The sequence below is a fragment of the Montipora capricornis genome, chromosome 10, assembly GCF_036669925.1.
Source record: "Montipora capricornis isolate CH-2021 chromosome 10, ASM3666992v2, whole genome shotgun sequence".
Lineage (NCBI taxonomy): Eukaryota > Metazoa > Cnidaria > Anthozoa > Scleractinia > Acroporidae > Montipora > Montipora capricornis.
Genome location: NC_090892.1, coordinates 52467828 through 52495327, shown reverse-complemented (window position 1 = coordinate 52495327; position 27500 = coordinate 52467828). Strand labels below are relative to the sequence as shown.

Below are 27500 nucleotides of genomic sequence, written 5' to 3'. Positions count from 1 at the left end.
TGTGCAATTCACAGTGGACAAGCCTCGAAGAACTGGATCAGTGTTATGATACCACTTTGTCACAAATCTTGGATAAACACGCCCCTGTGAATACCAAGATTCTGACTGTATATAAGACCAAGAGTGCCGTGGTTAAGTTTGGAACTTAAAAAATTTAAAATAACGCGGAGAAAACGGGAAAAGAAGATGTTGAAATCGAGATCACAGCAGAATAAGGATGCGTATAGGGAAGTTTGCAATGACTACTCTATGTTTCTCAAGAATGCGAAGAAGAGCTAGGTATTACTCTGATCTCATTGAAGAATGTGGTGGCGACACATGAAAACTATTTCAAGTTGTACAATCCTTGTCTAACAAGCCTGAGGAAAATCAGCTCCCTCCCCATGATGATCCCTGCTAGTTAGTTGATGATTTTGGAAAGTTTTTTTTTGCCGGAAAGTGGCCTAATTAGAAATGACATTGATGCTATTACTGCTGTTCCACCAGTTCTAAATGTTCCTGCACCTGAGAACAAGTTTGAGATGTTTGATGTCCTCTCAGAGGAAGAAGTGTCTGATATTATTATATGGGCTCTTCTAATTCTAGTTGTCAGGTGACCCGCGATACCGACATGGCTGTTGAAACTGTGTGGCAGTGAGCTAATTCCAGTAATAACTAAAATGATTAATCTATCCCTTCAACAGGGACAAGTTCCAGACATTTGGGAAGCTGCTTTAATTAGGCCGTTGTTAAAGAAACTGGGACTTGAAATAGTAAATAAGAATTTCAGATCGGTTAGTAATCTGCCTATGGTCTCCAAATCAGCTGAGAAGGCAGTTGTGGGTCAGCTTTTTCGGCATTGCTCTGATAATGCTCCACTTCCAGTTCATCAGTCATCCTATCGTCAGTTCCATTCAACTGAGACGGCTCTTCTTAAAGTCCAGAGTGATATACTCTCCAACATGGACAAACAGGAAGTAACTGTTCTCGTTCTTTTAGACTTGAGTGCCGCTTTCGACACTGTCGATCATAACTGAGATCCTGATTAACATCCTGGAATCAGATTTTGGAATTTGTGGTGATGTTCTGAACTGGTTTAGATCATATTTGAGGGGAAGGGTACAACGTGTAATTGTTAATCAGCAGTCTTCCAAGACCTTCAATTTAAACTATGCATGGTGTTCCTCAGGGAAGCTGTTTTCGACCTGTCCTTTATCTATTGTATGCATCAAGGCTGTTTGAGGTTGTTAAGAAGCACCTTCCATCAGTTCATGGATACGCTGATGATACTCAGTTGTATGTGTCGCTTCGTTCAGATTAGTTTGCTGCTCAAGACCCAGCGATCAAGGCTATTGAGAATTGCATAGCTGATGTTAGGGCTTGGTTAATCTCACACAGGTTGATGTTTAATGATTCAAAGACAGAATTTCTAATCATCGGCTCAAGCCAGCAGTTATCTAAGGTTACCATAGCTTCAATTAAAGTTGGTGACTGTGACAGTCAACCCCTTAAACATTTTAGAAACCTTGGCGCATGGTTTGATGACCATATGTCAGTCTATGAACACTCATATAGGAAAAGTGTGTAGTAAGGCATTTAGGGGGCTTTATAATATCAGGCAAATTAGGAAATATGATCTGTCTGCAGAACCAACAACGTGTTTAATTCATGCGTTTATTACCTCACGTTTAGATTATTGCAACTCTCTCAATATCAATATGACCGTCTTCAAAAAGTTCTTAATGCGGCGGCTCGGGTAACATGCTTAATTCCTAAGTTCGCCCATATTACTCAGGTACTTAGGGAACTTCATTGGTTGCCATTGAAATTTAGAGTAGAATTTAAGATTGCGCTTTTAGTTTTTAAAACGCTGAACGGCCTGGCGCCACAATATTTATCTGAACTACTTGCTGTAAAGAACTAGAACTAGATACAGCCTGTGGTCTGATTATGAAACATTGCTTGTAATCCCTTTTAGGTGACACTGGAAGACTTTTAGCGATCGAACCTTTTCCTATGCTGGACCAACAGCGTCCCAGTTTTTCCGGCGGATCCGACCACGTGGCTCTGTTTCTAACTGAAATTTGCATATCAGCCATGGAGAAGGGAACGAGCGTTTCCGTGCTCGAAGCTACCGTGTATTTGATCAGATGGGCTCATCAGATTGCTGGCTTGATTCCTTCTTCAGACCATCCTCTCTCATGTCTCGAGGGCGCCAAACGTAAGTTTGCTCGTCCAGTCCTTGCTAAAGAAACTCTTAGCTTAGCGCTTGCAACAAGGCAAGAGAGTGTGAAGGTAAGAGAAGTAATTCCTCATATTGGCCCTATTCCCATCGTAATCCCTCTTAAGTTATTTTTAGATCTCCTGCGAGATCCGTTATTCCCACGAGGGTTAACCGGATAGTCAATCATATGTCCCCATTTTTACCAATGTTGACAGCTGAGCGAACTCCCACGCAGTGATTGGTAAAAATGGGGACATATGATTGGCTATCAGTTAACCTTCGTGGGAATACCGGATCTCGCAGGAGATCTAAAAATAACTTAAGAGAACTTAAGAGGGATTACGATGGGAATAGGGCCAATATGAGGGATTACCTCTCTTACCTTCATACTCTCTTAAGTCAAGTTAATAAAGACAGGAGCCCATCTGGAGCGTGCAACTTCCATACAGCGTCTGTGAAACGGCGTTTTCACAAGAGGGTTAATTTTTAGACTAGTCCTTCCCGCGAATTAGGTCAAAAAACAAAGGCAGTTCCGGTTCGGTGACCCTATGACGTCAGCTTAATTTCTTGTAATTGGTCATCGGGCTCCTGTGGGAGTCTCATTCGCGGGAAATTCAATCTAAAAATAAATCGGTCTGTGAAAACGCCGTTACACGAACACAGTAGAGTTGTAGGCTCCGGGTCATGGGTTCCTGATACAGATTGATATGTCGTCGGTCGACCTACCCAATGTTCTCCAGAAATTGGCGTCTTAGTCTGTTTTAGTTTGTGTGTTTATTCTTTGGCTAGTGCAGAAATTATTTTGCTTTCAATTGTTTAGCACTTTCTTTGTTGGTAAATTTCTATAGCTGGGGAATGCGCATATGGCCTCATTTACCATATTAGAGCTCATACATACATACGTAATTTATTATTATAGTTCCCAAAGGGGTTCTTTCACTATAAGTAAATTACATATACACAATTACATTTAAAACGTTAATATGTACACGATAATGCTAAAAATAAATAGATACGTAAATGAAAGAATAAAATAGATAATGGTGGCAAGAGTTTTTTCTTAAGGGTTTGTTAATTTTTAATATCCTTAAGTTCCTTAAGAAAATTCTTTAAAAAGAAACAAACTGAGACATCCATTTTTTAAGAGAAGAAAAACTAGGAAACTTGCCCCAAGGTATTAGGTAAAAAATGTACTGAGGTCTTCCAGGCTGCATCGTATTATGTGGGGAAAGAAATCCAGTGCACACCAAATAAATCACAGAAAATCTCAACAGGTTTAATGTCCACGATTCTATCCACGAGTACAAGTAAGAAGTAGTAGAAACAACAACGAGTCCAAAACGCTTTCGATATACGTCTTTTTTCCCAACCACGAGGTCTGGGGAAAATACTCAAAACGAGGCTACAACAAAACACTTCATATAATAGTCACGAATAATCTCCACGTTTTCAACAATTACAAGGTATTCGCTTTGCTCAGAAAGAGACCTCACGTAACCATGATAAAATTCTTTATAGCAGACGTTTACAGCTCTTAACAAACGCAAGAATTTTTTTTTTTGTGTAAAGAAAAGTTCTTTTTTTTTTTCTTGAGACGTGAAATGGCCATTTTATTGTCCCTCAAATGTGAAACGGCAATTTTTTTTCCGGGTAAGGTTATCAAGATCCCCGCCCCCTCAAATCCCCTTTACCAACTTCGAAACGTTTTGTCGGCAATTGAGCTACAATTCGTGTTTCGTTTATTCCTTTTCAGTTGACTTTCCGTGATACTAATGTTTGTCCCCCTATCAGTGGGATTGAAGTCTTTCTTTCCAATTTGTCACTGTATCAGTTTCTTCCAAAGGCTTAAGATCCGTAACTCCTCATGTTTAAAAATAATGAAAAGTATTCAACAAAGATTTTGGGCTAAAAAAATACGGAAAGGCTTTCACTCCGTTCTCTCTGAACAGTAAATCCGGCCGGCCAGAATATAGGCTACCTGTAGCCTCTTGTTACAATAGTCATAACTTTATTTATTTACTAAAGCTTATTTTGCTGAGCGAAAGTGTTGCACTAATTGGGAGAATGCATATCAAATCAAGTGATGGAGAGGGTAAACCGGAGCACCCGGAGGAAAAAAACCTTCCAGAGTGGAGAAGAGAACCGACATGCTCAAACCTCATATGACCTTGGAGGTCAAACCCGGGCTCATAGGTGTAAGGCCAGTTCTCTCACCACTGCACCAGCCCTACTCCCCTGATGCATCTTGTGGTCCGCAGTCGTGTTTTCATATACTTTCCCTTCTCTGAGGGGTTCAAATCATTCTGGGAACGATACACTTGTCGTGTTTTTCTCCTACAGGAGCTAATAGTGAGTAACTTCCACATGACATGACGACTTTCGTAGCACGTGTAGCACGCGAAAGCGCGAGAAAATGAGTGAAAAACAAGAGAGAGAGATGTTGGAGAACGGGCTTTTGTTTTCGGTGAGGAATTTTGTTTATAGTTAAGGGCTTGTGAAAAGCTACTATCAAGGTCTTCTTCTCTTGAGAGCTGACATTGATCAATTCCCCACACTTGTATTTTCTTTTCCAAGCGTTTCGTTTTGTAACCTTGAGCTCACGTTTTATATCTTCATTCCTAAAACACAATGCAGATCAGATCAGCTGCCACAAATACATTTCAAGCAATACAGTCTCGTCGTCATCAATTAAACTGAAAATTAATTTTCCATACTTGCATTACCATTATGGAATGTCAAATGAAGCTGTGATCTTCGTAGTTATGAACGCAATTTTAGCAATAGACTTAATGGGCTAACTCAAATGTTGTACCCAATTCAAACCCTTTGGGAATAAAACGTTTAGTTCCAGGTATGTCCATATCATTTAAATATGAATGCTATATTATCATGAAAATACAATACACAAAGAATCCTTATCCCGGGAAATTTGAATTGGGTACAACATTGAGTTAGCCGATTAGGTCTATTGCGTAGAGAAGCCTGAAAAATTCAGGACTTTAAACCCCGTTGAAGTCCTGAATTTTTCAGGCTTCTCTACGCAGTTGCTAAAAATGGCCCCTTTGCCAAACCGTGTCACGTGACCTTGTCAATCATAAAAAAAATGATCTTGGTACAAAATAGACCCCAGAAATGGAAAGAGCGTGATGAAATTAGTTAGAATGTCAATTTTGAGGCCACTGACATTTCCGTGAGATTCATATTATTCTTTGATTGCACTGACGTGATAAGACGGCCATGTTGGTGCCAAAACAAGAGAAAAATTTAGCTTAAGTTTTGCATAATAATAGTCAAATTCCCAAAAGACTTTTTTGCTATTGTTCTTTCTACCAACATGGCCGCTGTGACGTCAGGTGCTATCAAAGAATATGGAAAACACTAAAATCAGTGGCCTCAAATTGACATTCTTACTATTTTCATGACCATTTTTTTTATGATTGACAAGGTCACGTGACACGGTTGTGCAAAGGGCCTGTTGCGTTCATAAAGGCGAGGATCATAGCTTCATTTGATTTCAACATAGGATTCATTTTATACATCATTTCGTTCGTTGAATACGGAATTTGTTATAAGAGAATTAAGCATGAAACGGCAAACGTGGGCTGCAGCTTGTCATATAATTATGAAAATGAGGTTATTCGAACTGGTCTACCGTCTCTCTTTTGAGAAGTTACTTGATACCTGCTGCTAACACCACAGGTAACCCAGGCTCACTGTGTGTGCCACATAGGTAAATATACAAAACATATGAGGTGAAGTTTAGGTCTGAAAAGTTGCTAGAAAATGGAAATAAAAATCGATAAAACTTACAATGTGGTGAGCTGTTGTTGTCTTTAATACGTACACGAAGTCTCGGGGAAAATGGTCCCCGTTCACCTTCCTTCATAGTGTAGTGACAAGGTAGGAGACGGAAGCCAGCTTGAGGACTCCGATCGACCCAAAACAAGCACGATTTTTTTCGCGAAAATCGAATGCAGTCGCTAAATAAACACGCCGGGCTCGTGGAACATGAATTTCTCTAAACCATGAATCCACTGAAGCATCTTCAGGTAGCAACGCGAAGCCACCAGACGGGTGTCTGGAAAACCCGAATAGCGAATAGCGAATAGTCGCGAATACCGAACAGCGAATAGTCACAAATAGTACGAATAGTGCGAATAGTGGCGAATAGTCGCGAATAGTGACGAATAGTCACGAATAGTGACGAATAGTAACAAATAGTGGCAAATAAGGGTGGTGGGGGGGGGGGGGAGGGGTTGTGACGAAATGACGAAAATTTGGTACCCAGTACTTCCTGGTCAACCGCGCAGCAACGTCGGATGGGATTTTCCCGCTAAAAAAGCAGGGATGTGTCGGCAAAGGGCAGCTTGAGCCCTGAGAAGAAAAGGTAATAAATGCACTGAAATCCTGATGCTTATTTGTATAATTAATTAACGCAACGGTTATCAGAGTAGCTCCTTTGTCTCTTTAATCACAAACCACTTGCCTCACATTTTGATTTTATTCCTTTTTACAGAACGTGTCTCGCCGGATCGGACAGCACAGATGAGGATGATGAAATTTATGTTCGGGCGCCACTGTGCGAGGAGATGATCATGAGCTTGATGTATTAATGAAAATGATTTATATTTTTGCATTTTGACGTTTGTTCTTCTTTAGAGTGTTTGTAAAAGCATGCACGAAACTCTCTTTTCGACGACAGGTGAGCATATTATTTGCTTTGATTACGAGATTGTTCAGCATAAGGCGGTGACTATTGAAGACTATTCGTCACTATTCGCCACTATTCGCACTGTTCGTACTATTCGCTATTCGCGACTATTCGCTGTTCGCTATTCGGGTTTTCCAGACACCCGCCACCAGACTCCGTAGAACTTGTAAGTGAACCTGCTAAACTGGCGGCCAGAACCCGTTGTCCTCGCGAGGTGTCCAATTCAAAATGGCACTCAACTCGGGACGCCTGGTGACGAGTATAATAAGTTCTGGAGGGAGGGGAGTCCCAAATTTCTAAAAACAAAACTCACTGAGCAATCTGGAACTCCCCTCCCTCCAGGGGGACTTATTATACTCGTCACCAGGCGTCCCGAGTTGAGTGCCATTTTGAATTGGCAGGTTAACTTACAAGTTCTACGGAGTCTGGTGGCTTCGCGTTGCTACCTGGAGATGCTTCAGTGGATTCGGGGTTTAGAGAAATTCATGTTCCACGAGCCTGATGTGTTTATTTAGCGACTGGACTCGATTTTTGCGAATAAAAACGTGCTTGTTTTGGGTCGATTGGAGTCCCGACGCTGGCTTCCCTCTCCTACCTTGTCACTATACTATGAAGGAAGGTGAACGGGGACCATTTTTCCCGAAACTTCGTGTACGTATTAAAGACAACAACAGCTCACTACATGGTAAGTTTTATCGATTTTTGTTTCCATTTTCTAGCAAATTTTCAGACCTAAACTTTGCCTCATATGTTCTCTATATTTACCTATGTGGTACACACAGTGATCCTGGGTCACCTGTGCTAACACGCAAGAAATGAGTTCATATCAAAAGAGTTTCTTCCATTTTTGGCAAAACGCTAATTTTAGTCAAACGTTTGCCGTAAACGTGATGCTTAATCTCTCTATTATTTTTCCTTAAAATGTTACAAAGTTAAAGAGCGAAAACAATTCGAAAAACAAATTCACGAATTACTAAGAAACGAAAACTTCTACACTTCAGCTTCAGTAAGGCAGTTCGGAGTTTCAGGAAATGAATGAGCCCGTCGGGATAAAAACAAGCAGAATTACTGTCTTTTTTGTTATGGTAAATAGCTGCAATAATTTGCATTAGAAATCTTTTGTTGTTTTTTTTTTTATACGTTTGCTTTTATTCCTATGCGCGCACGTTTTTTGAATATCTGAACTCGCTTGACAAATCGCGGTGCCATTACAAAGTCATGCTAAGAAAATCGCCGCCTCTCCTATTAACCCCATGATTGTTACCTGCGAAGTCCATTGCTCGTATCAACTTAAGTTCTATGGGTTGATCTGTGCCAGCCTTCCATTCCTGGCTGCCTCTGGGAAATCAATTTAAGGGAACGACATCGAGGACCTATTCTAAATATTCTGTACAGTGAAAACCAAAAAAAAAAAATGTATTACATGTTTGTCGGCAATTTTAATGTGGACAAAAGAGCTTTTTTGCTGTGTGGTAGCTTATGAGGATGTCTTCCTTCATCTTCGAGAAATTCTGATCTTCATGCCTTCTTTGCTCCAAAAGTTTTGTCGTAAGCACTAGCCTACATCTGAGCTAATTCTAAGGCCCTTTCATAATTGAAATTTTTAAATTCGAACCTGATAGCATGGTTTTGAAAACTGGGAACTCCTAGCAAAGACCAGTATCCCCGAACTGAAACCTTAGCCTAGGCCTAGACATAAATTTTTTTTAGGACTTTTTAGAGCATCAGGAGATTTTGAAGTGGGATTTGTAGGGGATTTTTAGATGATTTTAAATTTTGTTCTATTTTCTTTGCCGCTTTATTTTAATTTGCTATGAAATGATAATTTTGTCCAATTGTTTACTAATTGGTAACTGCTAGACTGCAATCCAATTGTACAGCGGTGTTTCCTATTTCTAATGCATCCCATCATTCCAAGAAAAGTAAGATTCAAACATGGCGGAGGAGTCAAGTGAAGCTTCAGTGAGTCCAATATTTATTGAAGATGACGTAGAGCCCAATGTGTAGAGACATTTAAAGAAAATTTTGAGCTATTTAGGGATTTGTAGAAAATTTTTGGGACATTTATAATTTTTTGGAGGGATTTTTAGGGAAAAAACTGGGAATTTCCGGATAGATTTTTAAAACCTTTATTCGGGATATTTGTGTCTAAGCCTACTTCCGAGTCGGTTCCCTTCCTCTTGACTACGTTTCGACATTGACTTGCTTTCAAATAAAATAAATACCAAACCGACAAGTATGTTAATCAGGTCACTAGCTCGGATAATGCATTCCATTTTAGTCACTGGCTCACGGTTATCAAGCTGAAATGAAAAAAGTAGAGAGGGAGAGTAAGGAATAGGGCTAGGATTTGTGAAGTTTACAAAAGTCTCTCTTAGTTCCCTAGACGCCCGCAACTATGCGCCATATTAACACATCAGAGGGCGACAAAATCGCACTTTCTAAAGGCGACTCCATTGGAACACTATTTTTACCGTATGCTTACTGCCTTTGCAGGTTTCTCTAGCAATAAAAGTTGGTTTCTCTCCATTTCATCCAAAAAATACCTGACAGTCATATCCTGAGAACCGGACCGGGTTTGCCCCCTCTCCACAACGTACGTATCTCACTGGACGTGATGCTCGTGTTGTACGGTCATTTAACTTCTTTGTGGTAGAACTTTTACTTTGGATAACTAGTAGACAGAGTAGGAGACGGATTTCAAGGAGTCCTGGTCGGTCTGACTTTAATATAGTTTAGAGGGCTTCTGAGATAACGAGACCACAAAAACAAAACAAAGACAGAAGCCAAGCTATTTGCCGGGTATAGAAACCTTCACTATAGAACTTTATAGAACTGTATTTTCACACGATAATGTTTAACGCTGAATAGCTTGTGGGGTACTACACAATTAATATTTTCATATCAAATCATATTGGTTTTTGAGGAGAAGGGGAAAACCGGAGTACCCGGAGAAAGACTTCTCTGTGCAGAGTAGAGAATCAACAAACTCAACCTACAAATGACGCCGGATTTGGGAATCTCACCACTGCGCCACCACTGCTTCCCCACTGATATGGGTGTATTATTTTGCACAGTATAAACCTGGGCTACGCTTATTCGTGTAACTGACCGTAAGAAAGCCCCAATCAACGCAAACCATGATCTGAATTCAGCGCGGTCAAAGCATAGTTATCATTTGGCATAACGATGGATAAACACTAGTCTGAAACTTCAGCCGTCCCCTCCCTAACCCTAGAAGGGGGCGCGGGAGAGAACGCGGGAGAGAAAGCTAAAAACAAAACTCTATACAAGAGAGTCTCATGTCAGATGACAGTCAAATAAGCGACAATTTTCCGATCTGTGTAATCAGTATTTCGCAGCCTTGGCAACGACAAGACGTCGAAAACGAGAAAGGCAGATGACAGTAATTTTAAGAGCAAAAACAAGGGTTCTCACGCTTCACACGACTATTTCAATTTTTCAAACATTTCTTTTTTCTCCACTTTCTAGCAACGACGCAAATTAACCAAGTTTGTTTTCACATGGAGGACAGAAGCCGGGTGATAGGACTATAAAGTTTCCAGTATCTCTCATAAAGGGGAACTCCGGGGTAAAATTGAAGTTATTTTGTATGTTTGGCCTCTGTCCCATGTCTCAATTTTCTCATCATTCCCATATCGTCTCATTCGAATTAAATTATGTACCTGAAAGACGACCGCTATTTTGGAGAAAATTTGAGGCGCAGTCAATGGTCAGCAGCACGTGGTGACGTAGAATTTTCCGCGCGGTTTTAGAAAATCTCCTTCTTCATTCTTCAACTTGGCTTAACTTATAATTCCTGTCGTTGTATCTGTATCTTCGACTGTACTTTGATGGTCGGCTGTTGTGTACGTGGTTTCCATAATTTAATTCAAAGAAGACAAAGAAAAATGTGAACACCGTGACTTACCACAGGATCGCACAAGACGATCGCGCCAAGGTATAGTTCGACATATACGCCACCACTTGAAAACAGCTACGTCTGCAGCGATCATTTCATGCCAAGCTGTTTCCATTCCGTTCAGATCACAAACAGTTGCTCACACAATACTTTTTTATGCTTCAGGCGGCATACAGTCTGACTGATATTGTTGGCAAGGCATTACTCTGGGCGAACTCCGTTTGCTGGGAAACAAATAATACCACACATGTTTGGGATGTTTTGGCCAAGCCCTGATGGACTAGGCTGTTCATTGAAAATCAGCATGGTAACCTAGGAAATACCCAATACACGCCATCCACAAGAAAGTAAAAATAGGGAGGAGGGGGGGGGAGGGGAGGGAAAATTGATTTGACTCTGTTGAGTCAGCCTCCACCTAATTCCTCCACCTACAATCTTGGACAAATTAAATGGAACATTGAGACCACCCCTCCCCCCAAAATCAGTGATGGGAAAATGGCGCGTTTTGGCCTTCACGCACCTTCATCCTTGATTTGTGGGAGAGGAGGCATTTCTGTTCCATTTTATTCTGTCCAAGATTGTAGCTTGCACAAATGGTGAATGATCTAGAGAAAATCCCGGATAACAGAAATGACCAAACTGCAACATGAGAAATAACTAACTACGCATGTTACACTTAGCATAAATCCACTTATTTCTTCTGGGCAACAAATTTCCCTTAACGATTTTGGAATGATGCAATGTATGACGGCGAGTTCATATTTTCAGATCACCTGCCCGCCTAATGAAAATTGGTCGATTGAAGACTGAGAAGCCGGACGTGATAAAACTGGTGTTCTTGGATATGCCACAATTTTGTAAACGAGGAAAGGATTGTTGCCAAATCCCTTTATGAACACAAACAGTCGGGGCAAATTTGACTCGGCAACTGACACCCGTAACATGTCCCTTCAGTTAACAATCCAATTTAACGCTGCTGTTGACTTCTTTCTTGAGCAGCAATGTGATTTTTTTTAATAAATGCCAGGCAGCCACTACTTACTACATTCGCATGGCGGATGACGCAAAGCAAAGGACTCAATTTCACTTAATGTAGAGCCGGGAGTTTAAGAAGTAAAATTTTCAAGGAGAACCTTGATTACGTGTCAGTGTTTTTAGGACAATGAGCAACTTCCTAAAGGGCTAAACTCACTGCTTTGCCTCGGGCTAAATCCGGAGATTGAATAGGATTAAAAGGGATTAAAGAAAAGTGACTGGAAACAGGATGATTTTAGGGTAGGTTTTCAAGAAAAATCTAGCGATCGCCTTTCTTTTCAACTTCTTCTTTAGCACGCACGACAGTATAAGGAGCATTAGAATTTAGGGACGTGTTTTATTCGTCTTCCTTTTCGTATATAGGGGATGAGGCTCAGCTCCGATATGCGGGTGCCGTGATCCCCCGCCGGGAAACCTCTTCTCGAAACTGCCAAAGAAAAGGTACCATTTTGATTCTTGTTAAGAGCGCACGACGGTATCATTTTACATTTTAAGAGATAACAGTGTATTTATTCAACATCAGCAAGGGTTCCTGACATCAGAAGAAGACAATTCTTCTCTTCCCTTACTCAAGAGCACAGCTCCTTTCCCCCAGTTCCCTGAGCGGAAATACTGCCACACCCTCTCTACGCCTCTTGTGAAACAAAGAAATGAGTTCACCATACTGTGAGCTTCTGTTAAATAATGCCATTACACCATACGCGGCGTGCGATGAGCACGTCACAGAATAAATCAAATAAATATGTTGACAGGTGCTGATAGAGTCCATGGTTATAAATCTTGTCACGTTCGTTCGTGGCCTAGAACTGTGTTAAGTAATCTGCAAATTAAATCATGCGATACTCCAAATTTTAACAAGTCCTCAAAGGAGTGCAAAAATTTTATCCCAGCTGCTTAATTATTCTTATTGGACCATATCAAGCCGAATTGGCTGTCCAAAATCATTGTTCTTACATCTCATGTCATTTTTACCTCTGCCGGAAGTATGCCTGTAGAGAAGAACAGGAAGTCGTTTCTTGTGAGTGCTTTTGGAAAGTAATCAACAGCGTAGGCGATTTGTATCCGGCGATTCCCAGAGATTACAAAGGCACAAATACCTGTGATTTGGACAAAGCTGAGGCACTCGCGTCGAGATTCGATTTCATCTTTTTTTCTTTGCGAAATTGTGACTGAAATTTTGCCATCTTGGAATTTCAATTTTATCACCGATCCACAACCTCGAAGGTTGACCGCTCCAAAGGTAACAATATGTTGTATTTATTTAAATGGCCAGCCTGTTTTCCCCTTGTTAACCAGTCATATACACATGATTCTCTCTCATGCTTTGTACCGCTTCAGTAACCCTAACGACTTGGTTTTATTTGCACTCGGTCATGCTTTATTGTTAGTGAAAAAAATTATTCAGCCTCTCTCAGCAACGAGTGGAATTCCAGCCCAAAGCATGGTTCTGATCTTCAATACACTGTACCTAGATGGTACAAGTTTTCTCACATGACCGTTTGTTATTTTAAGGTTCATATTCGTCGTGTTTACATTCTTATCTAGGGGATAGGGAAAGACGTAAACATACATTTGTTGGGGTGAGTGAGGTTATCGTTAGTTGAATTTGCTGCCAAATACGACCCGATGACCGGGATTGGGGACGGGTGCCCACTTCTTGGCAGTGTTAAACCTCGAGCCACTCATGAGATCTCGGACTGTTTAAGATCCATGGTAGCATCGCGGCATAGCCGGCGTGGAGGTCCTTGCTGGGAAACAAGTCTTTCCCTGTGGTCTTTCTTCTTCAGTTCCAAGCATGTCTTCCTCACGCCAACAACAGTCTTCGCGAGAGCATCAATACTTCAAGTAAAGTAATCAGTTATTCCACGCTCTGATTTTGCTTCTAGAAATAGACGGCGTTGAGAATGATTCGTGTTCGACCCGGGGAGTAAATTCGGTTGGAGGCCTTTTGCCCGACCGGCCGAGAATATTTAATTAAAAGAAAAGTGCCAGGAGACATCAGACTATCGTTGACAGCTTGTAAGATCATGTTCATCTTCCTGTCACGTACTGCAAGTGTTCACGTACTCTCATTTGATTTTTCTCAAAGGTTGTTTCAAGGCAAGTCTCTCCCGCAGCAGTTCAAAGTGTCGTCACGAGCGTTGCGTGACAACACTAAGAACGGCTGCGGGGAAGACAAGAATTCAGGGCAGAATAACAAAGTACTCTGCGTGATCGTTATCTAATTCCTTAAGTCCGAGTGTGCTCGCTCACTGTCAACCTGTGAATTCATTTATGCATGGTAAACAAAGAAATTTTAAATGCTGATAACGGGCCACTTCGACAACGTCACTGAAAATGGGAAATTCGTGTTCAAACGTTTCCATGACAGACACGCAAGTGAAGCTTTCGTTCATCAAGTCACGTTTTCCACCGAGTTGAACAATGCAGTCACGGAATCAAACAAAATACACCCGAGAAGTTGTAGGGAAAAAAAAAGGGAGCAACAATCTGTCAGTCCTCAGTCACCATGTACTTGGATATCATTGCAATGAATGGAACAATCAGTTCGAGGAAATGTTTGTACCTATCGCTTTTAAAAACAAACTTTTTTTTTTATTTAATTTTTTCGTGAAACCATCCCTTCCCAACGAATCTTAATCCTTACATATTTAAATTATCAGGGCCGTAGCCAGTATGAGGCAAACCGAGGCACTTGCCTCAGTCATTTTTTCTTCATTTTTTTTAATAAAGCCTGATTCCAGTGTTGTCTTAAGGCCGGTTTACACGGTGCGACTTGTCGAGCCGATTTTTGGTGGCGTCTTTGAAAAAAATCAGGCCGACAGAAAAAATCTGTTGCAGTGCAACAGATTTTTTTTGTCGGCCCGATTTTTTTCAAAGACACCGCCAAAAATCGGCCCGACAAGTCGCACCGTGTAAACCGGCCTTTACCTACGAAGAGAATTTAACCATGGACATTGCCTCAGTCATATGTTTTTTTCTTGCTACGGCCCTGATTATCATCGTTGGAAGTCCCATGTGTGATCCGAGACAGTTTAAAATAGCATGGTCTCCGGCCTAGCCCTTTCACAATTAAGTTACCCAAGACATTCCAAAACTCGTCTGACTCATTTAAAAATAGCTTCGTCTCTGTAATCCTGTCAATACTTAGTTGTATTACGTTGTGTCTACAGATTCTCTGTGACAACCCAGAAGTGCTTACGTTTTTTTTTTTTTGAAACACTCAAACGTCTCAAAAATAAACAATTAAGACCACCCGTCACCTAAACCAAAGGGATGTTTTTTTCTCGGTAGTTTTGCTTTCCGATAGTCAAATAGCCTGCGTATCAAGCGTTTCCGTGGGATTTCACCTGAAAGAGAACTTCATTTTTGCTCTCACCCCATTTTTTTCTCGGTCAAAACTTCGAAAAGCCCGCTTCTCAATATTTCTCCTCTGTGCCCCACTGAAACGCTTGCTGAGGGCTAATAGTCATTCGAGTAAGTAATACTTCATAGTTGTGGACATAAGGGGCAAGGTTGGGCTGCCCCAAACTCCTCCTCCTCCTAAAACTGATACACACTTGTAGCATGTGCCAGTCTTGGAGAGTTTCCATTTTTGTCTTACTCAGGGGAAATTTTAAGTTAGCTTTCAATAAGTCGCGCAGACATGTTGCAGATTATCACGTTTGTATCTCTTCAATCCTAATTTCATGGAAAAAGAGCTCAAGACGATAAGCGGCCTAAAATTCAGTGAGATTCAATATTTCAGAACATTTGAAAATAAGCCGACAGGAGTTCAGCGAAATATCCGGCTCAGGAAATTTATATTCAGCACAGATTACTTTCGTTTTGACTTTCATCCAAATATTTTGTCTATTGTTTGAACGTCCCTGTCTAGTATTTCAGTTTTAATGTCATGGCAAATTCAGCTATTTCGTGATTTTTGATACGGATCAGTGTCATTTATGGATTTAATGCCGTGAATGCGAAGAAAGCATAGTAATCGAAGACGCCTAAGAATCCGCGGTTTAACCTTTAACCCAAAGACATCAAATCGTACAATCGCTTTTTCACCTTGCAACAACATTAAATTAAATCGAAGAGCGTCCATTTCTCCGCCTTGATAAATGAAGGGCTGTTTTAATTGAATCTAGAGCAGGTATGTGTGAGTTTGCGGTATTTATTTGATATTTTTTGTGTAATTTCAGTCACATTCTTGAGGCCTTTGTTGACATGCGCGACTAAATATGAAGTTTGCGAACTGAGGGTATGCCGTGCACACGACACTCGCACGAGATCCGTTCGTTTCAATGTGCTTTGATGAACCAGGAAATGTAACGTCCGTCTGTTTGAGTTTGTTTATAGTCTGTGCATTGTACTTTCCTTTTGCAGACGCAAATTTTCGCTGCCCCTCGCAGATAATATTTTCATGTCTACGTCACTAAGTTGCAAGGAGATTCCCCGCTTATGCGATGCAGACGCACTCTCAGATATCGCGGCGCCAAAAACAAATGGTTATTTATACAAAACAGATACAAATCAATTCACTTTCCACGGAGCACTGGACATGTTTTTCGCAAGTTGAAGAATGAATTGGAAACACCAGGGGTTTGAGGCTTTCCGCAGCCATTTAGAATGCCGAGTAAGAAAAGAGTTTTCAAATACCGGACGCGAATTGCTACTCCACCTTACTAAAACCGCAGGAGCCTGCATTTTACCCCAACGCGGCTAAGTTTTCACTCGAAAGTTAAGTTATAACACATCAAAAATAACTTCATGGAAGAACAAGGAGAAGACTACTCAGTTTTGATCCTTTCCAGTTTTCCGGTTGCATGGTAAAACGTGCTATTGGTTACGAACCTGCAAGCTATAACTTTGCTTTAAACACCTTCTTGAATTTTTTTTCAACATATTTCAACTAACGAAAACACTAGATTATCATGTGGCGCAAATATATTGGTGGTAATTGATTAGACTCCTGAAGGTCGAATCCAAAGGAAGGGTGGGGGGGGGGGGGGGGGAGTTAATGCATCTATCGCGATCTGTGTAAAACAAACTATTCAACTCGCAGCTCCCTTAGAGGGGTAAGGGACGGGGGACGGGGGCTGGGTTTCTCGACATCGGCTGGATGCAGCAATTAAATGATGTCAAAACTTGTAACGTAGACTCATAGCATATTTTCACACGCAAAGGCATTAGCAACATGCAACATACTTGCGTTACTCTGTCTTGCGGTCTAGCGGAGAGGAGTGCTGATGGAAGTCGGATTCTTCTGGAGACTCACCCGAACCATCGATCATGATAGCATAATCTGTTCATTATTGCAAAAGCTGAGCAACACGTGCTCTTTTTTAAGAGTAAGACAAGATCTTAAGCGCCGCACCTTCCTTTTGGGTTCTGATCCTCACTTATATGGTTCAGTTTTCACAGCAGAGCCCTTTTTGGCGTGTCCTCTAAAACTAAATGAAACTACGACCTGTCACATTCCTCGTGTGGCCAGTGCTTCCAGCCGAGGCAAAACATTTTCATGCAGAATTGCCGGAAATGTTAAAAGTCTTAAAAAGTTTTCAATAAGAGGCATCGTCAAAATCGCTCAAAACGTCACCTTGTCCTAAACATTGTTTGCACGAGACAGTACCATACGTAACCGTTGATCAACAACACTAAAGCCTGAGGAACTGCCCACCATTACGCATATCTTAATTCTAGCGCTAAAATAATGATTACCCCTTAGAATCTACCGACGTCAAGACAAATTGATTTATTTTCGTTATCTGGGTTACTTTTCTGCCATTTTGGTAAATAAACGTTGTGATACCGGAAAAGCACCTTGACTCTGATCCACCGATGATAGAAATATAATTCGCTTTAGGAGAATTATGCTTTGTAAGTTGTAACTCCCAAGGTCATCCGATTTTGACATTGTCTGGATAATTATTTAATTTAATTAATTATTTTTTCGTGAATGCTAGGACAGGGGCCAGTTCAATGTCCGGGCGCTGTACATGCATAGATGCAAGTTACAATGATCTTAAAATAGCGTTCCGCGTTCCACCCAACGAAACATTGCGGTTCTAAGCAAAAGTGATCATTGCAGTTCATGAAGCAACTTGAACAGGCTTCAACTGGACTCAAACCAATGGCGGTGCGATTGCACTGCACTTGCTGTACCACCTGACGACCACTAATTGGGATGTTTCTATTAAAACGTATTAAAAGGATTGCTCCTTAAAGATTTTTTGTCTGTTGGTTCTGGATATAGAGGTACACGGCATCGGCACTTGTTTCTTGGACTAGTCATTGTGTACTTATTCAGAAGGCTGTTGCAATAGGTGGTTGAAGTTGTTACTCGTCAGCATACGCTGCATGATATATATGTTACTTAGTTACAAGCCCCTACCTAAAAGAAAAGGCTGTATCAACGCCTCACAGTGATGTAAAAATTCGCAACCACATGTCACTCGATGTACAAGGATTCGCTCAGCTCAAAGCCGAACTTTCCGAACGGAAAAGCAACCGAGATACTTTCCCGCCTGTTTTATTCCCTCGTCTGACTGCAAAACATCGCGTGTTCACGAAGCTCCATTCACGAGGCGATTATTTTCCTAACATTTTTTGGGGGGGCGAAGAAGATTGTTTGTGGTTAATGTGATGGACATGATATGAACCGGCTCGACCTGGTCGTTTCGTTTATCCACGCCAACTTCACAGCAATGATAAGTTTCTCAATAACACCAGAACGGTATAAAAGAAGTAGGTAAAGCTATTTCCAGCTCTCAACTGTGTCTAAATATGGAAACCGTTAACGGCTAGTTAAGAACCACATGATGAAACTGCGAAATCATAGCCGTGAAATCAGACGACTAACACTCAATCATAGTCCATAACCTTTGCACCGGGAGATTTCGTTTTGGCTGGATTTGCTTTCTTTGATATGTTTTGTTTTTGTTATCTTTAGGGTACGTTGGTTGAGTTGTATTTATTGTTGTTGTTGTTGTTGTTGTTTTTTTTTGTTTTTTTTTTCTGGGGGGGGGGATTCATATCAGTGGGCAGCTTACAATGGCACATGGTTCGGTTCGCTTCCCCACAATGCAGGATGTATTTCGCGGATTGTCGTCATCAACATTAATCATCATTTTATTAATTTCAGATACAAATTACAATGACAAATTAAAATGATAATCGTCTTGGAGAACAAGGTAGTGGGCAACTCACTACCCTCGTTATCCATAACTCCTCACCCACAACCGATCCACCGACTGGTTGGCCCCAGTTGGTTGAGCGGGAAGTGGCGTGTTCCATCCCTGACCGGACTAACACTCAGGGTCCTAAAAAAACTGGAGAATTTGATGTCTTTGTAATGACACCTGTGAATGGTTCAGCTTTCACGTCTTGTCGAGTAAAGACAACAAATCGTAGGCCCTTTCTCACAACCTGGGACGTTGATTAAAGAACCCACACACAGGTTGGTGGTCGCGTTGTCTGGATTAGCTTGAAGTGCTTTTTAGCGAATGAGACCACAAAAACAACTGGATGATACAGCCAAGAGTCTGGCGATTTGCCGGGTGCTGGTTGATTAAAAAGTGGAAACGTAAAGGGAGCTTTAAAGTAGAGTGCTATTACGAATGCAATTTTCTCTTTTAACTTGACACCTGCTTGGTTCTTGCGTTGAAAATGTCTATGGTAAGCTTGCTAATATCGAATGATTGCCATTCGCAGTAGTCACAGTGAAGTGTCGAAATTCTCTTTGCTATAAAATGACACAACAAAGGGGAAGGTGAGACTAGAGAATTTTAGACTCCAAAGAGGTTGCAGGAAGGATCATTCTCTTTGTGTTTGGGTTGTTAGTGACCAACAGGGTTAGGGTCAAATTCTTCTTCTGTGACAACGAGAGAAGTATCATTGTAACCAAATCACAACATTTATTAATATTGTAACATCCACTGAACTTGCATCTTAAAACTCAGTTGCGTTTCGTATCCGCGGGGTCGGATAAAGTGATTGGTTTCTATTGGCCCCTGAATCATTGACCTAAATAACGTTGCATTGGCTTGCATTAGAAACTCTCCTTTTGAAATTAAAAAGAGGATAGGAGAACTAGCCAAGTATTTAACATGTGAAGGAAATCGCTTTTTCTGCTAAACCGATTTGATGCTGGTCTTTTTGTATTTTACTTGAAGGGTTTATTAAAATTTGAAAGCGTTCAAGTGGATTTGCATTGCGAGCGGCGATTTAAGGATTTAAAGATACCTGGCACTGTTTTGACAAATCCTGTAAGCCATTCCTTTCAGGCTTAGGGTGAGTCCTCTTAGAAACGACAAGCTTGCATCCAAACACTCCGCATGTTTTTCCCGAATATTTCAAGTTCAGTTTCATGTTTTTTGAGGTTGTTGAAAACCTAGAAAGGAACTCCGTCGTGACTTGTTGTCTTTAGATTCAATTTCAGCTTCTTCCACCGTTGTCTTGATGTAAGTCGGAAAGAGATGCGTGTGAAGAACCTAGGACCGGTTTTCGTGCAGGTGGTGTCATGGCCGGAGGCTTCAGCTCGCATGACGACTTGTTCAGACAACAAACTGAAAAAATGTACGGACCGATATTTGGATCAGGGGCACCCAACGAGAATATAGTTCAAAACCACTTAAACATAGCATTGTTAAACGTATTTTAGTATTTAAACGGTAGATATTGGCATATCTTTATCCCCTAAAAATTTTTGATCTGTTCGGACTTCCTAGCTGAAAGTCTAGTGATCCGAAAATTATAGGGATCAAAACTTACCTTTTCGAAAATTTCAGCCAGAAAAAAGGCTCCCGAAAGTTCTAGGTGACCTTTTTTGGGTAAAAATCTGTTTAAAATGGGCAATTATACCATTTTTTAGATGTTCGAAAATCCTAGGACAGGCAGGCAAGTAAGAATTTTACAACAAATGTTCCGAAAATTCTAGATCTCAAATCGTCTTCCGAACTGATATTTTCCGAAAACTGACGTTGGGTGCCCCTGTTGGATGTTCTAAAAGTCGATTAGGGACAACGGAAGGTGACAATGCACATTTTTAAACACTTCTTTTGACGAGAGTATGCGACGCCTTGTAAGCGAATATTTATGTTTCTTGAGCTGTACTTAAGTTTCAACTTCACTATAACGGCAAAAACCTCCACGCCGAGGACTATTTGAACGTCCGCCATTTTGCCAGCTATGTTGAAGGCTTGGTTACTAAATATGACGTCATTTTAGGACACGAAAAAGTGCAAAGAATGCAACTTTTGTAAAACCTGCGGTGGACAAAAACTCATGAAGCTAAGGCTGGGAAGTTTTTTTATGACTTCACGCGAAACCAAAGGAAAAAAAAGCAAATAAACAATGGCAATGGAACGTGCTCCGAAACTGAATTAGCTGCAGCTTTGCTAATAGAGTCAATGGAGTATTTACTTGCCTTTTATTTTATTTCATAGGATTTGTTTTCGTACTTTATTGTTCTTTTAAACAAAAGAGTCCGCGAAGTTCTGCTTTTTGTAAGGCAATTAATTTTTTATGTTCTCAGTGTAGTACAATAGGAATTCGCAAACTAACGGTTATTGAACTTCGGCCAAGGTGAACAATATTTTACTCGTCCCAGCAATGTAGCAGGGCAATCGTCACCAGCGACCTACAGTTTGATAGTTTGATGGACTAACTCCCACGAGTCTCCTAAAAATCGGAATGTCTTCGGATGGATCGTGCTGAGAGAATATTTGTTTTCCGATTATCCATTGGTCACTACTGAAATATTCACGCTTCCCTGGCAAGCTAAACGTCTCATTAATCATGAACTGCTGGGCGTTCACTCCTTAGATTCAGTGATGACAGTACAGAAATCTAGCTTCGCGTTTGCCCAAAACGCCGGGAAACGTTTCGCCAAAAATCAAACAAAAACTTGTTTGATTTTCCTCGCCTGTCAACTGGGAAGATCGAGGATCTTTGAAATGAGGAAAGACGAATTTAGAAAAAGAGAAATATCAGGTGTTCAGTTTATGACAAGCTACATCCTGCCTTTTGCAGTAGTTGCTGTTTGCCGTGAAGGCGATGCAAAACTGTTTTGAGAGTTGTCACTCAGTGCTAATAGATCCTTTGTCTTATGTTACTTAGTATTGTATACTAAAGACTTTATCCAAGTCCGGCCTGCCATCTACGTCGTAGAGATTACAACAATTTTCCAAGACATAAATAAGCAAGGACGATTCGGCCGACGACTTTTTACGGCGTTCCTTTATTTTTTAAGCTCTCTTTGAAAAAAGAAGAAGAACCTAATGGCCTTGATGTACTCACTACCTCCTAAAAAGAACTTGTCAGAAATGAGTCAAAACAGATCAGTCGACTAAAATCCGGTGCGATTGTTTGCTTTCTGCCTGTGTGGTCCTTCGTTCTTGACAAGTTTACGGAATGATTCCCAATGCCTTTTCTTCAGTGCAAACTAGCCATTTGATGGCAGTGACCTTTCAATTTTAATACGTTTAGTTCTTCCCTTACCGGCTATTGGCAATATTGTTTTTCATTAAAAGCTCTCACTAACCTAGGTAACAGTAATATCGTGCACTTGAGGGTAAGCTATCAGTGGCGTTTCCGTTAAACTGCTCAGTTCGTTTTTCTGGGGTTATGTCCATTTTTATTCGTGGACAGTTGTTCTAACTTGCGAGATGTCGTAAATAACAAAGCTCTCACTACTAGTCTGAAAGCATTTGGAGAACGTTAGTACTATTACCATTATCTCTACTGTATCCCGATCGATCTTCATCGTGGTATCAAAAGGCTTTAAAACTTGCTTTTTTGGATATGAATTTTTTGACTGGCGAGGCTTTTTTGCCACCTCTACCAAGATACTGAGCTACTAGTGTCCGTAGGTACTTGCAATTGTAACCCTTTATTTCGCTGCAGGAGCTATTGTATCTGACCATTTGAAACGTTTATTGGCCTTAATAATTTGACAGTCATGTGAAGCGTAGCGCAAATCATGAATTGTAATGTCGTTTCTTTTAGGAGCCAAAATGACACTCCATCGAATGTCGGCCTGGATTCTGATGGTGTCCAGTTTAGCAATGTCAGTAGCCGAACTACCAAGCGATAACGACGAAAAAGGTGACCTGAACAGTTCTGGTTTCTGAACTCGTAGGATGCTTTCCATTTGAACGAACTGACCGACCAGACCGGACTATGATTTGGAAAGACTAACTCTACAACGCCTTCAAATTAACACACTTCAAGGATGATATATACTCCCCCAGAAGAAATCGAGGGAGTATCATCCAAGTGTTCCTTCAAATTGTTGCAGTTTGTTTGCAAACTGACGGGTCTGGCATGCCAATTCTGAAAAAAGGAAAGCGCCCGTAATTTCGTCTGATGTGAAGCAGTCTCGTCCACGGTTGTATGTCCAAGCACAGAACTGAACTTTTACGAGATCGCTGATTTCTGAAAGAGAGCCCTTCACAAATATATTCTTGTGGTTTATAGCGTTATCAAGCTCAGTAAGTTAACAAAAGTGTTTTAATGTAGCTGTCATTTCACTCCAATGCTTTGTTTGCTCGGTAAACAGGCAATTGGTCTAATCGACCGTTTGACAAATTTACGAAAACGCAGACGATCCTTTTACAAAACAAAAAATAAACGAGAGTTATCGATTACATTCGAAGAACACTGTAGACTTTTTAAAAAGACGTGAAAATGTTTGTTCTGTCATTAAACAGAAGAGAACTCCAGTCCTAAGAGTATGCCAGATTTCCCATTATTCGGTGACATGAAATTGACCGACCATCAGAGAGTCTTGCTGGATATTCCAATCAAAGCTGACGATGGCTCAGTCCCTGGCAAACCACCTGCAGCGACCCGGGAGAAAACATTATTGTGGGAGAATGGAATCATTCCTTATGTATTTGACTGCAGCTTGCGTAAGTAAAGCTTGAGTGAAATGGGATGTGCTTTTAGTTGATAGGTCATTGAAACTGGTTGAACATTTGTGCCTTGCCGAAAAAAAGTATGAAATTCCTCACTTTCTTTGAGTGACGAAATAGGGTCAGTGACATTCGCTTTGCACACACATGCACATACACAAACGTTTCGAAGACAATTGCAAGACAAGAAAATTAATATTGCTTTAGGTAAAATTTGTACAACCTTTTCTTTAAAAAGTTTGAAGGTGAGTTTCGGATAAAAAGAGGAAGGTCATTCCAGAAATATCTCCTTAGTACAGTTGGGCAGAATTTTCTCAGATTGATTCGAAAGTGAGGAATGAGTAATTGATTAGAAGATGCAATTCGTGTGAAATAATTGTTTTGATCAGAGACTAAGGGTGAAGAAAAATTGTAAGATCTGTCACCACAGAGATAGAGCGACTTTCATATGACCTTAAAAAATAACGTAAAAACAGAACGTAAACAAAAATGTAAAATATTTTTAATTGGCTTACCGAACAAAAACGAACGAGCGCGAATTTTCATTGGCTGAGCGAACGCGGATGGAAACCACGTCATCTTTCCATGGAACTTTCTGGAAGGCGATCGGCATTTCGCTTTGACGTCATTTGAAATGCAGTAATGTAATTGGGCAATCGAACCGAACCTTTGCGGGAATAAAGAGAAGCTTTGTTTTAATCTTATCAAACATTGTACCGTAAAACAAATTGCGAGCACTTTTTCAAGGTCATACGAAAGTCGCTCAAATCATGCAAAAATAAACATGAGTACATTTTACAACGTCACGGAACTCCAGTGGACCTAACTTTGCATAATGTGGAGTAATATTATGTTGTAAAGGCATAACTACTTTATTTTGCAAACTTATGAGCTGTGTTAATGAAGTTTCATAATTATTGCCCTACAATATGCAACCATATAGACCTTATTCATAAATGGAGGTCAATTTATAATTCTTTTTTCAAAGTGCAAATTAGCCTACCAAGCCTCGATACCATACAATGACTTGAAAAGAATTCTTGCTCAGAAGGCTAATTTGCACATGGACAAAAAAATTATAAATGTGACCGCCATTTATGAATAAGGCCTTTAATAAATATGGGTAAATAAGAGAGTAATTAACAATTATTCGCCGAAGGCGAAGTGATTATCGGTGAATATTCACCGAGACGAAGTCGAGGTGAATATTCACCGATAATCACTGAGCCTGAGGCGAATAATTGTTTTAGTATAAATATACAGGTGATTATTTCAAAAAAGAGAAAAAAAAACCTTTCAACGGGAAATCATCTTCAACTTACAGTGGCAAAACGACTACTGGCAGCCATTTTGTCCGTCGAGGTGATTATCGGCTGATAATCCGAGATAGCGAGCCAATGAGAGCGCGCGATTTTGTATAATCACCTGTGTATTTATACTAATACATGTTAATCAGACAATTAACCTAAATCATGCTTAGCTCTTATTAATCTGGCAGGAGGTCTGTATGGGAGAATCTTGACCGAGGTCGTGAGTACAGACCGAACGCAGTGAGGTCTGTACACACGACAGGGGTCAAGATTCTCCCATACAGACTGACTAAGCTCGGTTAATAAGATGTTTATTATATAGCAAACAAGAACAATTTAATTCCTTTATGTAACTGGTTTGTACTGACTGACATTTTACTTGAGAACGACGGTGAGTGGCGATAAGCTGAACTTAATTCTGCCAAAGTTTGCTCGGCCTCCTTACCTTTTTTCTCATCATGCTTTTTGCCACTTCCATAAATAAATATTGGTAGAAAAAAAAATACTCAATATTTTTGCATTTTAGTTTGCAATTTTTTCACCGCAAAACATTACTGGTCTAGATGGGAAAATAGACCGCGGTTAATATCGATTTCAGCCAATCAAATTCGTGAATCTGGTAGTTCCTAGTAATTGTGAGATAGAGCCATATAATAATAACACTAATATTGACTGGTTCACATTCAAGCTAGGAGACTGTGATTGGATGGGCTTGCACAATGATGACAGCATTCGCCTCCCACCACTGTGTCCCGGGTTCGATTTCTGGACACAGGGTCACATGTTCGTTGAGCTTGTTGCGGGCTTAATTTGATCTGGCTCAATTTGATTTGATTTCCAGTCTTTCCAATTAGTAGAGAATTGAATGAAGTGATTATTACGCTTCCATCTATGAGTGGAATACAAAATGAGATTCTAAGAAGGAGGGAACATGACTAATTTGAACAGGAAGCAGGGGTGAATTTTAGAATCCGTAGCAGGAATATGTAAACTCGAACAAGTCTCTTGAAGCGAACAAAGACCATCTCTTTGGAGGCACTCCAAAGTGAACAACGCGCCCTTCCTAATCTCAGAACTAGAGGCTCTCCTCGTCGGCCGTGAAAGATTATTTAAAGAAAAAAGACTTGGAACAAAATGTCATTTTTTATCTTACTTACGCTAAACTGGACGCTTTTTTTTCGTTCCTGTTGCAGACAATATGCCTGAACTTCAAAGGATTATCAGATTAGCTATGAATGACTGGGAATCCAAGACCTGCATCAAATTCGTGCCAAGAAAAGATGAGGAAAAAGAAAAGGATTATGTGACATTTTTGCGAGGATCTCAGTAAGACCGTTTCCTCATTTTGCTCGACTTAGCCATGGTCATGTCATCTTTATAGTCATCATTATAGGACTCCTATAAGCCTGGTGATTTCCTGAGGTCTCCTCGCCTAACAACCTGCTGTATGTTTTTTTAAAAATTGTTATACACATAAAGGCAAATAAATGATGATAAATGATGAAAATGATCTTTCGGGCAACATAATTGCATGAATAATGAAAACAAAAATCTGTTTATATCCTTTTTTTCTCGTGCAGTTGTTACAGCACAGTAGGCAAGGCCCGAAGCGAACGCCGGGAAGTGTCCGCTGGATACGGCTGCGAGTATCATCACGTGATGGTGCACGAACTGGGCCACGTGATTGGATTTTGGCACGAACAGAGTAGACCGGACAGGGACGAGCATGTGAGAATCGTATGGAAAAATGTTGTCAAAGGTCAGCAAACTAAAAGCATTAAACTAAAGCAATTTTAAAGGGACAATGTCATGGATTGTTGGTAAAAATCTGCAAAGCAAAGGAGACCTGTTTACCGATGGCAAACGAAAATTAATGGCCAAAGTTTCTTCAGAATCACCTCTTGCATCTTAGATGAACTCCGTAATAACTGAGTGTGGCTCATTTTCCTTTTTAAATTTACTCGATTTTTATCTCACTGCATGCGGTGATCCTGAAGCAATTTAAGAATGAAACGGTCACTGAAAATTGATTGATTTAGTAATTTTTTCTTCGAAATAAAGGGATAATTCCCATGAAACTACCCCTTTAAAGCTCAAGCAAGTAATTTGAACAAAATGGTGGTATTGTCTCCTTTAATTAGGTTGGGAACACGCATTCTTGAAACAAACATGGCAAGCAGTGGATTCTATGAAGACAGTATACGATTATTCGAGTGTCATGCATTACAAATTCAATGCCTTTTCCCGCTCGCCTAGAAGAAAGACCATACAGCCACTGCTGAAAATACGGGCCCGCCCTTATAAGAGGATTTCTCGGCTCGATGCTCTTCAAGTTAATATGATGTACAACTGTAACGGTAAGGTTTTGGAATCTTCTTTGTTGGAACTTTGTGAAATCATGTTAATGAAATAGTGAAAT

General features: G+C 40.5%; 1 protein-coding gene and 1 long non-coding RNA gene across 9 annotated transcripts in view; one reads left to right on the top strand and one right to left on the bottom strand.

Moving 5' to 3' along the window:
• Positions 1–9035: 9035 nt before the first annotated feature.
• On the bottom strand, positions 9036–18407 carry LOC138021346 (uncharacterized). Of its 3 annotated transcripts, none has more exons than XR_011126351.1 (3): positions 18251–18407; positions 10846–11060; positions 9036–9217 (listed from the first exon to the last, which is right to left on the bottom strand). It is a non-coding gene; the product is annotated as an uncharacterized lncRNA (long non-coding RNA). The 3 variants fall into 3 exon arrangements; XR_011126352.1 differs by lacking the exon at positions 18251–18407 and adding an exon at positions 17065–17123; XR_011126350.1 differs by lacking the exon at positions 18251–18407 and adding an exon at positions 11879–11985.
• LOC138021342 (uncharacterized) overlaps positions 12964–27500 on the top strand; it is a 39029-nt gene continuing 24492 nt past the window's right edge. For 2 of the 6 annotated variants that reach the window (XM_068868189.1, XM_068868188.1), the window contains exons 1-6: positions 21416–21849; positions 22864–22962; positions 23568–23768; positions 26275–26407; positions 26662–26840; positions 27223–27438. In XM_068868189.1, coding sequence (XP_068724290.1) covers positions 21690–21849; positions 22864–22962; positions 23568–23768; positions 26275–26407; positions 26662–26840; positions 27223–27438 — 988 coding nt within the window. In that variant the 5' untranslated portion in view covers positions 21416–21689. Of the gene's footprint in view, positions 13112–15876; positions 16010–19156; positions 19316–20260; positions 20434–21415; positions 21850–22863; positions 22963–23567; positions 23769–26274; positions 26408–26661; positions 26841–27222; positions 27439–27500 lie in introns of those variants that run through there. The other 4 variants (XM_068868191.1, XM_068868190.1, XM_068868194.1 and 1 more) reach the window with 4 other exon arrangements.